The sequence below is a fragment of the Chlamydotis macqueenii genome, chromosome 3 (assembly GCF_036417535.1).
Source record: "Chlamydotis macqueenii isolate bChlMac1 chromosome 3, bChlMac1.mat, whole genome shotgun sequence".
NCBI lineage: Eukaryota > Metazoa > Chordata > Aves > Otidiformes > Otididae > Chlamydotis > Chlamydotis macqueenii.
In genome coordinates, this window is record NC_141558.1 from 1,785,541 (window position 1) to 1,798,421 (window position 12,881).

The 12,881-nt window shown below is 45.0% G+C and overlaps 1 protein-coding gene across 2 annotated transcripts in view; it reads right to left on the reverse strand.

Moving 5' to 3' along the window:
- Nucleotides 1-12,881, reverse strand: part of ELP3 (elongator acetyltransferase complex subunit 3) — a 90,653-nt gene that overhangs the window by 43,409 nt on the left and 34,363 nt on the right. For both annotated transcript variants that reach the window (XM_086743678.1, XM_086743677.1), the window contains exon 9: nucleotides 10,449-10,575. In XM_086743678.1, coding sequence (XP_086599804.1) covers nucleotides 10,449-10,575 — 127 coding nt within the window. The remainder of the gene's footprint in view (nucleotides 1-10,448; nucleotides 10,576-12,881) is intronic.

A 12,881-nucleotide genomic window follows, 5' to 3' on the forward strand; every position in this document is an offset into this window, starting at 1 on the left:
GACAGGACAAAGGGTGATGGTTTCCAAATAGAGGGAGGGAGATTCAGACTGGGTATTAGGAAGAAATTTTTTACTCTGAGGGTGGTAGAACCCTGTCCCAGGTTGCCCAGAGAGGCGGTGGATGCCCCATCCCTGGAAACGTTCCAGGCCAGGTTGGCCGGGGCTCTGAGCAACCTGATCTGGTTGGAGATGTCCCTGCTCCTGGCAGGGGGGTTGGGCTGGGTGGCCTTGAACGCTCCCTTCCCACCCAAACCATTCTGTGATTCTGTGATTCTAACATCTTTCAATACCTGACCCCAACCTTCCTATTAAGTTACCAGAACGTCGTAAGACATTACTTGTTAGCTGCTCTGAACACCATCTGTTAGCGGCCTCTGACTTGTGATACACGAGGAGATTTTAGATTTCGCTTCCCGCTCCGCAGGATAACGATGAAAGATAACCCTGTTCACTGTGATGCATACTCTAAGTGCTATATGTTCCATACTGTGACCGTATACGCACCGTGCGCAAAACCAGCGGAGCCCTGGGTTTACGTAACGACGGGCCGTTGATATCACTCGTGCCAAACATACCACTGCTTCCAAGGCCCATCAGGTGGTGTCTGTCCTCAAAGAGCAACGTTCTTTGGTGGCGCGATTTTACAGCGCAATTAGTAAACCCTGTTGCCGAACCAGTGACGTGTGATGCAAACGCAGTACGACATGGCAATATTTTTAATTGGGCTCTTGTGAAACGCCTGTGTCACTTTATAGATGGTGTCATTGATCTGTATAAAATTGCTTGGAAGGCTAACGTAAAGCGGAGATCGATCAAGCCACTTCTGCTTGGATGTCTGCGCTCATAAAAACTCCCACGGATGGGGCAAAAAGTTTCTGAAGCAGACGATCCAAATTTCCAGCTCTCCCGAGGCAAGACCACTTCCCAGTTAATTTTTATAACTTTCCTGACTATTGACAGCTAAGCTATAAAACTGTTTCAGCCCCTGACACATCCAAGTTGTCAAATCTCACCACATAAATATGATTATGGAAACTCCTAAGCCAAGAAAAGTGACAAACTCCAACATTTCTTTAAATTCCTAAAGGAAGAAGCTCAAAATAGCGAAGAGGTTTATCAGCTGCACGTCCCTGAAGACCTTGATACATCTTATTGAAATAACAGGGGGCCATGGTTTCAAAATAGAGGGAGGTAGATTCAGACGAGATATTAGGAAAAAAATTTTTTACGCTGAGGGTGGTGGAGCACTGTCCCAGGTTGCCCACAGAGGTGGTGGATGCCCCATCCCTGGAAACATTCCAGGCCAGGTGTGTTACAAGTATTATGCGTTAAAGCGAGCTGATTATTAGTTTGCTGCTCCGCCCCTCCTATCTCGATCTGGGTATCCAGGACTTTAATCAGTAGAATTATAATCAATGATTGATAATAGGAAAATACTTAATCAATGTGACTCTGGAATATCAATATGGGGTGATTCTGGCTAACTCTAGAACTCTAGTCACATGGGCTAAATTTTATATGAAATATCCTTAGAGGGAACGGGGAGTCTTAGAACTGCTACACCACCTCGTTTATTGGAAGTTAGCCTAACGTGTCTGGGGTAGTTAGGAGAGTGGTAGAACGAGGCACCAACTGTGCAGCTTGGGCCTTGAGCCATCACTTTCAAGCCAGAAGATTCAAGGGCAAGGCGACCTTGTTCTCAAGACTATATGTGGAAGACTTAAGGAGGAGTTTGACCAGCAAATTCGAGGAGGGGGCGTTCTGACGACCCCCAAGACCACCAGAAGGCCCTCGACTCAAAAGACCGAGCATGCGCAAATGGGAGGAGACGTATTATAATGATTTCTCGGAAGACTGATGTTTATGTATGACATTTCTCGTAAATCTAGTGAAGATGTATATCGAATGTGTATTTAACTGTGCTGTTGGATCGAACAGGTGCGCACGCTGGGTGGAGCGATCCCCCGTGCGCCCAGCGCTGCAATAAAGAAGTGCCTGCTTCTGAACTTCTCATTGCTGTTAAGGAGTTGTATTCCGGATTTCAGTAACAGGTTGGCCGGGGCTGTGAGAAACCTGATGTGGTTGGAGATGTCCCTGCCCCTTGGAGAGGGGTTGGACTGGGTGGCCTTGAACACTCCCTCCCCACCCAAACCCTTCTGTGATTCTAATACAATAGCGTGCATTAAAAAAACCATACGGTTTTGGTTGTTACTTAATAGAACAATCTATATGCTTACTTTTGGATGTTCTGTAAGGTCTCATATGAAGACTTTGAACGTCAAATAAGAAAAGTGGATGTGCCTGCTAATGTCCAGAGTGGAGTGTAAAGGACCTCATAATTCATCCTTCAGATGCAGAAAGCTGTTATGCCTCCTCCCTTCCCCAACAGCCTCAAAACCCCCAAATCCACGTGCCAAAAATAACTTAGAATCACAGAATGGTTTGGGTGGGAAGGGACCGTCCAAGGCCACCCAGTCCAACCCCCCTGCAAGGAGCAGGGACATCTCCAACCACATCAGGTTGCTCAGAGCCCCGGCCAACCTGGCCTGGAATGTTTCCAGGGATGAGGCATCCACCGCCTCTCTGGGCAACCTGGGACAGGGTTCCACCACCCTCAGCGTAAAAAATTCCTTCCTTGTGTCCAGTCTGAATCTCCCCTGTTCTATTTTAAAACCATCACCCTTTGTCCTGTCACAACAATCCCTGCTGAAGAGTTTTTCCCTCTCTTTCCTTTTCTGGAAACACTTTTCCTGCATTGTTTAACGGAAGTGAATCGTCACAATCGTCAGCTTCAGCAAGAACACATTATCACATTAAACCCAAGAACAAACTGCTCTTGAGGTACAAAACAACCATTATGGTGGCGACAAACTCATCTACAGGAGCATTTAATCCACAGACGTGAAGCTGTCTTCAGCGAGTTATTTACCAAGACTACGCACCTGAGCATCACAAATACCCTCATTCTCTACACGGTGTAGGAAACTGCTGCTGCTGGATGTGGAAGGAACATGCCTGTCTCCCATCCCATCCCATCCTACCCCACTCCACCCATCGTCTCTTTTTATCTCCATACCATCAGGATCTACAGGTTGCCTCCTGCCTAACGCTCCGTTGCTCTCTCCAAGTTTGCACAGAACTTACCGCAAGGAGATCCTGCGACAGTCCTCGGCTTTGCTACCATACAACTCAATAACAGAAAGAGACAGTTAACATTTGGGAGAGGCCTTGGGCATCGGCAGCTTGACCTTGGAGCGTGGTTTTGACTCCTGAACACAGTACCTACCCAAACACCAAGACAGATCTCTCCAGATTGTGCTCACTGCACCAAGCAGTCCCATCTGCTTCGTCTTGCAGGTGCTCCGAGTGAGTCTCCATTTATTACGCAGATTTGGAGGAACCCAGGAGAATACCTCCATCAATTTGCTGTGAAGTTTCACCTTCACTTGCACCAAGCACAGACTCTGGTCTCTGCGTTTCCAGAAGGGTCAGCTTTCCCCTAGGGCTAAGCACGGGAAATATAACATTTTTCATTGTCTTAAGTGCACAAGTTTTGCAACACAGATCCCTTCAAAGCATGGCTTCTACCCAAAAAACACCGAGACCAGCAACTCTACAATGTTTTTGATGATTCAGTCCTCCTTCATCAGACCTCTCCTCTCCATAAGGAGCATCAACATGGCCGCGTGCTCTCTCCCACCCTGCTCAGCCCGGCGAGAGCTTCTCTCATTTATGTTCACAGCAAAGCCATTATGCTTTTCCAGCATGTTTTTTTAATTAAAAAAAAAAACAAAACAAAACCACACAAAACTAACAACTAAATCCTCAAAAATTTCATCTGGACATCACAATTTATCCATTCCGATGGCAAGCATTCAGTTGCTGCTGACGATTTGTGGTAAAATAGGTGTTTTACCGAACGATGCTCTGCTTGCCTAAATGCCTGGCAAATTTGCACTCCCTATCCAAGACACACCCCTTTATTCCCGTGCTCCCTTCCGTTCGGCTGGATGTTCCCAGCCATATGCTCATCACCCGCTTCAGCAGCAAGGGGCCTTAGCGAAAGAGCCGCAGAAAACAACTTCTGAATGCCGGCGTGAAAAACCATCACTTGAATAGAGAGGAGCTGCCTGAGCCCATGCAACCCACAGCCTGGGGGCTGCTAAGTGCAGAAATGATCTTTTAGTTCAGGGAGAAAAAGAGTTCTAAATGTACCTTTACATTTAGCAGAAACTTTTTTCTGAATGGGAGGCTATTTGAAAAGGAGTGATTGTTATTATCCTAACTTTGACGGCTGGCACGCTGGAGGAGAACGTGCGTGCAGACAAAATACTAATTCAGAAAGACAAAGGAGGCAATCCAAGAGCCACAATAAATGCAGTTTTTCCACCGAGCCTTGCCATTTATCATGTCCATACTAACGGCAGAGCGGTATGTCCTGCTCCTGTGCAGTACAACGCAACGTAGCAGAGATCATCCTGCTCCTTGAAAGCCCCGTCCTTTGCGTTTTCCGGTTTAAACTGTGACACACAACCCAGGTTACGCATGGATCCTCAAATGACGCAGAAGACGAGGGACCACTTTTACCTGTGCTATTCAACTGATTCAATTTTACCTTTACCGATTCAGCTGATACAATTCTGCTCCTGCACATCGTCACACCAAGGGCTGCAGCTTTAACTTCTGTTTCTTTCCTGCGTTGCACACTTCCAGTGAGAAAGCCGACCTGCTTCATAGGGAGCACACCCAGAGCCACAGCAAGCACATCCAGTGAGCAAATAAAAGTTATTTCCACACAGACACTGGAGAGGGAGAGCGGCTTTGTGCGCACAATTCGACCATCTGCAGAAGTGGGCACACACTGGGGCTTCATCTAGATATTTTATGCGCGGAAATATGAGTGTAATTATCTGTGAAAACAGTTTCTAAAAATAGCCCGTTCCTTGATGTAATGATTCTCATTAACACAAAAATTACCATGGCGCTGGACATAGTTCATGAAACTATAATTGTTTCCGACGCGAAGAGCTTTTTAGCTCTAACATTTACTAAAACTCCAAGAGAAGCTCTGGTAACTGAAGGACTGATCATTAAACACTGCCTAATCTGTTTCTGAAAATGTGCCCAGGAAAAAGAAAAAAGACAAATTTTCAGAGGTAGCGCTGGCCACCTGCCAATGCCAGCGTTTCAACGAGATGTTTAGCAGGAATTGAAAGGAAAATCATTTACCCCACTAAACATTTCAGAGCTATATTTAAAAACACAGATAATTGTCTTCCCCAAAGAGTAAAAATCAATGCAGATCAGCAGCTTAACTGTCTTTTATTACAGTTATTAAAAGCTCCGGATAGAGGTGCAATATATTAGCTTTATTATGAATTTCATCTCCTTGATAAAAACGAGAGCCCTCAGGAAAACCATTTCATTTACAGCTGAAGGCGACACAACAGTATTTAAAGTTTTACAACAACATCAAACGCATTGCGAAGAGAAAGGACACTCGTATCACCCGCTGCATTACTTGCCCGTTATTTTTCTCTCTTGTGTTCAACACGTCTGTTTCTGCGAAATGCTTATTTTACAAGCACTTCAGAAAAAAAAGAAAAACAAAAAACAAAACACCAAAACCAACCTGCCACATGACTGTAAGAAAACGGAATTTTCACCCGACTAAAATAATTCAATGATTCTATTTTATTAAAGAACACAAGAACGGCTCTGCTGAACTGAACCAGAAGCGTCTCCAGCCTGATAGTTGTCTCCAGTACTGCCCAGTAAATGCCTGCGCTCTTACCCTCATTTTTTCATTTACACAAGATTTCAGATGGACAGAGCGAAGCCACAGGACCTCCTCAAGGAAAAAAGAGCTTCTCAGCGACTGATGGCCTCTGTGATGTTTCTGGGTAGCATCCACCAGCTCCCATATGCCTCCAACTTGCTATGACACTTCCCCTCACACTTCCCACCCTTGAAATATCATCTTCTGGCTCTCCTCTCTGTTCCTTTTCCTTTTCTCTGCTCCTCAGATTTACTTAATCTACGAAGGGTCTTTAAAGTTGCTTGAGATGGGCTTACAGCCATCCCTCCAGGAGGACCAAGAGGAACCACAATAGTAAATCATGCTTAGGCAAAGACCATAAAATAAAATAAATTAAAATAAAGGTAAACATAGCAATATCTTCCCTATTAAGAAATGTTACTAGCTTCATATTTACACCAGAGCAGATACAGTTTGTTGATTATACTATTGCCACTCAGTGGCTCTGCAGAAACAGAATGAGGAATTAGTAACAGCATCCTGGGAATTCTTTAGCTTCTCCTAAAGTTTTTGCTTAAATCCGAAGTTCTGCTTGGTAGCCCCGTTGGCAAGCGTGATTCATGAATCTCCCAACCATTTACCCCTAGAGTCACCTCATCTCTCTCGTGCTACAAGAGCAAAGCCGAGTGTTTATCGCGTTCCGCAGAATGAGGTGTCTGCTCGGGTAACAATTCCATTATTCCCGCTGAGTCCTTGATTTATTCTAGCTATTACTCTAATTATTTTCTCCGACCACCTGCTACGTGAGGCACTGCGAATCGGTCTCCTCGGTTCTGCTCGCGTTTCCCAACAGTAAGTAGCAGCGTGTGTGTGTACGTACAATACCTGACACCGCCGGCACAGCCGCACGGGTGGTGGGAGGAAGCAGAGCGTACTCCCTCCCCGCAGCGTTTTCCCATATGCGGAACGGGCCGGAAAAACCTGAAGTTGAAAGGAAATCCTCCGAGGCTAGAAAAAGAATCAATAACAAAGGAAGAAAAGAGGCATGATGGGGGAAGGAGCGGAGAAGCACCGCATAACTGGGACACAGGACTGGTGCATCCACTCTGTTTAAAAATAAGTCAATGTAATAATTTTCAGGATGAAGGTGGGCAAAGAGTCAGTCACCTGCCACTTACTGTAAAAAGAATATATACATATAACGAAAGAACTAGCTAAATACTCACTCAATTAAAATTTTGAGTAATTATTCATAAACTCTCCAGGAAAAGAGTTGCTATACACACACAACTTAAAAAAAAAAAAATCTAGATATGCTTGCAAAGAGCAACTGCCGGACAACCTAGCTGCGGGATGGAAGTAGCAGGAAACACTTCCCAATCAATAGGTCGTAAGGGACAGAAGCAACATCACTCCTGAAACCGTAATTACCTGCTCAATCTGAAGAAGGACCCAGTATTTTTAGTACGCGGTCAGCACAACCAGCAAGTCGTTATCTTCCCAGGAGAAGGCCCTGTGTTTAATACATCAAGGGGTAGTGAAGGCAAGGTGCTTAGGCCTCCTTCTAAAGTCACCTGGTCCGTTTGTCCTACCTTTCCCTGGCCCGAAAAGCAGGGCAGCTAGGAAGAAGGTTAGCACCACAACAAATAATTTTTTTTTTTTTTCAAACGTGTTTAGAACTACCACAAAATAAAAAAATTATAAGGATTCCTGATAAGCCGCAGGTGTCCCCAAAAGTCAGAGGTACCTTATAGGAAGATTTTGTGAACTGGGAGGATACTACGGCTGCTCGTGAACAGCTTAGTGTCGTCGCAAGAACACAGCAGATGCTCTCCACTTGGCTCCTCGCTTTGCCCTCACATTATTTTTATGTAGTAGAAACGTCTCAGCGTTTACCAGTTAGTCCGTTTACCGGACTAACACTCAATAACAACTCAAACCCATGATGCTGAATTTTAAGGTAGGAAATAGAGAATGCGCTATCTAGCTGAATTCCTGGGAAAGGAGGAATTGCTGTCCGCTGAACACTTCCATTATGTCCACCAGTGCAGGGCTCCAGAAAAAAAAACCAACAGTTGTTTTAGTCCTCTGTTGTCTCCTATTTAAGACAACGTATCTTAAAAACAAAGTATATAGCATTTAAGATAGGATGAGAAAGGCAGAGGAGAAGGTAAAAGGAAGAGGACAGCTGTCTCTCGTTCACCATTCCATCTTGAAACATGTCACAGTGATCCACCACCTCTCCACCCTCATTTCCCTGCCGCTCCTTTTTCTGAAGCGCGCGGTGATCGCTTAGCCGAGCATCGGCTCTGCGGCTGCCTCTTTCACACAGCCTCGCGCGCTGTCCCGTCTCAGACTGCGGTGGGGACCCTGTGCACCTCTCTAACACAGACATTTTTGACTCCTCCTCACCTTTCCCACACTTCCTTCTCTTTAAAACAACACAGGAACAATTCTTCCCCACGTTGACGTGATCTATCACCTCTTGCCCGCCTCTCCAGCTCCCATTTCTCCACCTCACTCCGCAGCAATTACATTACTTCTTGAGGGCTTCATCCTCCGCACGGATTACTCATCCTCCAACTCCTCACCTGTATGTTCACTGGCATCCAATCTTAATTTGATCTGCGACTCCCGCTTCAAATTTCTGAACTCGTTAACGGGGCTGTCACTTGAGCTGGTCTTCGCCCCATCACCCTCGCTGTATTCTTGAATTTCCCCTCTTAAACGTTCACCTGGTTTTCTTACTCCCCTGGCCCTCCAACCAGTCTTTTTATCAGTTCCAGTTCCTCAGCCCAAAATTCTCATCTTATCTAAGAATCTTCCTTTGCTAAAACGAAAAGTTTTTTAATTCTCTTTGGGCCTCATTCTCATCTACTCTCACTTTTCCCATCCTTCCCCATCCCAACGTGTGAATTCCTTCCTGCCAGGCTCCAGAGCTGGCCCACCGTCAACATTGCTTTTCCCAGCTCCTAAATCCAAGAGACTTCTCTGGCAGAAATAGCCTAAACAAGCTGAGCTTCCCTCCTGTTTTTTCTCCTTCTCTTGCTTTGCTACGCTCAATTCTATTTTCCCAGCTTTCTTGTAACTCCTTCTCTTGCAATTCCAGCCTTTTCACCACGTTCTTGCCTCCTCTTTCTGAAGACTTTTGCCTTCTGCCTCTTCTATTTCTGCAAAAATGGTCATTAATAACTGGACAAAACACAGCACGGCATTACCTTTCCCCTGACAAGCAAGGGAGTTCACTGGCCTGCGGAAACTGGGGGCGGTTCAGCGTCACCTTTTAAACAGGCTCCTAAAATCTCCCGCAACTGAACAGCAGCAACTCCAGATTCGACGGTGGAAAAGCCTGAGCCATTTATCACGACTAAGCAGCAAAGAATAATAATCACTAAATACTTGTAATTCTGCCTTAAATAATTCCTCCCTCTTCAGTTTTACGTCTTGCAAATCCCAGAGATTACCGTCTCCTCTCTGCTGGGTCTTACCCAAGGTTCGCTCGTTAAATCTTTTTGTCAGGATTGCTGTTCTTCCACCACAAATTCTCTCCAGCCTAATGCTGCCCCGGCAACAACAGGCCCGTCAAGAACACAGAACTACAGCTCCAGTTTCAGGAGATACTGAGTAAGGGACTCCGGTTTTGCTGCACCCTGCATCACAAGTAATTACACAGACACACAGCTCATGTGATGTCTATCTCCTTCAGCATTAAAAGAAAATAATCCCGGAGTTACAGTGTCTGCGGCAGGAATTTTGACTGAACTTTCAGCTTCATCGCTGACTTCACCTCTGGTTTTACGCACATCCCTTTGCCCCGGCCTCTCACTTTATCACATCAACACAATATTTGCTAAGTACTGTGACAGTACGTTTATGAACGGCTCCAGGAAGTCGGCACAAAGCCCCTTAGAAAAACCACCTACCACAGCTTTCAGAATTTCCTTCAGTTGCTTTTTTGACTCCTTTCTAGACGCATCTGCTTGCAGCACATCAAAATAAACCATTGCTTTCTGCCCATACTTTCACTCAATATACTCCCTTGCAGCGGTAGCCAGAAAGCGCCTAGTCTGACCTTGCAGAGAAATACACCTGGCATTCCTCTATCATGACTGCAATTTTGTCTTAAAAAAAAAAAAGAAATAATGAAAAAAATTTCTATCACACTACCAGGCAAAATGGTTAATTCCCTGCACTGTTTACCATTTGCTCTTTATTTCTCATTTCAATTTCTCTAGAAATAATTTTATTTTTTCTTCCACATCATTGATAAAGATATTGAATAGCGCCGAGGCAAGAACAGAGATGCCACGTAACACACCTATACACTCTACTTTGCAATTAATTACCTCCCAGATAGTATGCTTTTAACTTTGAATCACATACTATTCGAAATGCAAAGAAAGAAAACCACCTTGGAAAAAAGTAAGAGCCCTCGTTTAACATCGGAGGAGCTATATTCCACAGAGGCTCGAGTGACTCAGTCTTTCATGAGGCAAGGATATAATTTTCTGGATGAAGTAGTTCAACAAATCTTTCTCACCCTCCACCTTCAAAAATGAATTTTAAATTATTTGTCCCCAAGAAACAATTCCGGCCTTGAATGTAACTAATAGCTGAGCTAAGAGAGGCAGCATTAGATGGAAAAGCTGGAACAAACCAGAAAGTCCCGGTTATTTTCAGCCATACTCACAACAAACTGGTCCATGTCCCTTTCAAGCCCCATGTTTGGTAGATCAGGCATCATGTGCGCCACCACTTTAAAGCCGGCATCCTTGGCCAAGTGAAAGGACTCGCACACAGCCTTCACCGTGTGGCCCCTGGCAAGAGAGAAAACAGATTCAGGATCACACACAAAAAAAGATTTTGATACGTTTAGTTGAGATTATTCTCTAGGAAGTGAGGAGGGTTGAGTTTTGTTATCAGTTTATCACCACTCAAGTCTGGGAAGACGGCTGCTAACAAAGTAAATGACACCAGGGGCTACAAGCAGCCCCGTTTGCTCCGCCCGTAGCAGGTGAACCCTACCGAGGCCAGAGCTCCTCAACCCACAGCCTGAGAAACTCTGGTTGTGAAATTCAATTGGTAAAGCAGTGACACAAGTCAACAACACAAGCTAGGACACACCGCACCGAAGGCTGTGTATCAGCAAAAGGAAGCATAACCAGCAGCAACAGAAGAGGAAAAGGAGAAGGACTGGGGCTAAGTTAAAGCTAGCCAGAAACTCATCCCGCAACGTGCTTGCCAAGCGCCCAAGTACTCCTTTCAGAGAAACTCAAACTCTTCTCAGCTTTTGAGAGGTGCCAAACCTCTGAAACATAAGGCAGGACTGGGACTCTTGAAGGATTTCTTCTTCTTCTCCACCATGAAACCAAACCCACCGAGGCCTGCTCTGCAGGAGCTCTGTGAGAGCGGGAGCACAAATGATCGCATGAACAAAGGTTGAGTCTCACACCGCTCATCAGCCTTACAGCAAACTCTTCTCCCTCCTTCCACCTCCACGGATCAGGAGCCTTCTGCCTCCACAACAGCAATCGCTATCACCACAAACAGCTACCAGGAGGTCTTCATCACACGCGACCAATCTTCCCACAAAGTCCTTGCTCCTGCTGTTTCCCAGCTGGGAGGGCTCTTCCACTGGACACTGCCATCCCCTTAGCGTCTGCTCCCTTCTTTCCTCTCCGATCCCCCAGTTTTCTTCCCATCACACCAGTTCACTCCATCTTTCGGAATTCCTTGTCAACAGATCAGCTCAGCGGGTGACTCTTCTTCTCCTCGACAGTCCTTTGGACGAAAAATTAAAGCTATCTGGACCCCTCTACAAACACATGCCTTCTGCTCAGCCCCAACATCAACCAAACTAAACAGCTACTTCCCTTACTCTAAGGGCCTCTTCCTCCCTCTCTACTGGAAGATTCCACCTTCATTAAATCCCTACATGTAGTTTCACAACTACAGTTTTATTTATTATTTTTTTCAGAAGTATTACGGTGTTTTTCCAAGACTGTTCAAGGACAGTATTACTCAAGACCGTAGCCTGAGGGGAGTAAATGGAGACTTGCTTCATAAATAAAAATTATTTTCTTATTAGAAGTGGAATTTAAGCTGCATCAATAACTTGATTATTTGATGCCTAGATCTGTTCTTGAATATTTTTCTGCCTCACAGCCACCAAAAGCACTCAAAAACCTCACTAATGACTTATGGAACATAATAGGAAGTCATTTCCAAACAGTTAGCCTAATTGGTTGTAATCTGACATTTCGCTACAAGCAAAATATTAAAAGTTGAACGCCAAAACACATCCCCCACAAAGCAGAAGAAGAACAGAAGCAAAATGAGGTCATTTCAAAAGAAAGAGAAACTTGAATCACCCTCCTCTAAAAGCGCATTCTAATTCACTGTTCTGAAAAGTTGGAGGGAGGTATCTGAGCGAACAACCTGTGTTTTCTCAGCCTGCAGCAAAGGCTTTTAGGAATTCTGCAAGCAGCTTTGAAAAGTGCCAAACCCCTTTAAAAATATAATTCTGTACAGAATTACTTCTGAGTGAAATCAAGTCAGTAATATACTACTCCATCCTTCTTCTGATTCATCAGCAGGAGAGCGAGGGTTCATTAACAAGCGTGCAAGCCAAAAGTGACGTATGGCTCGGAGTGATTTATGGTACCGGCTGTGATGTGACAGACAAAACTGGAGGAAAACTGAAGATGATTGAAGTGATAGCTAAGTGGGGTTTTACAGTTCCACCACAGGATATGACACTTTTAAAAGATTTGAGGTGAAAAGAAGTAAAAGCTGAAGAGAAATACATTGTTAAGTTTATAATCTATATCAGAATTAACAGTAAATCACATAATCACAGAAGGGTTTGGGTGGGAAGGGACCTTCAAAGCCCACCCAGTCCAACCCCCCTGCAAGGAGCAGGGACATCTCCAACCACATCAGGTTGCTCAGAGCCCCGGCCAACCTGGCCTGGAATGTTTCCAGGGATGGGGCATCCACCGCCTCTCCGGGCAACCTGGGACAGTGCTCCACCACTCTCAGCATAAAAAATTTCTTCCTAATATCTGATCTAAATCTACCTCCCTCTATATGAATACACCTAACCTCAGACTGAGATCTAGCT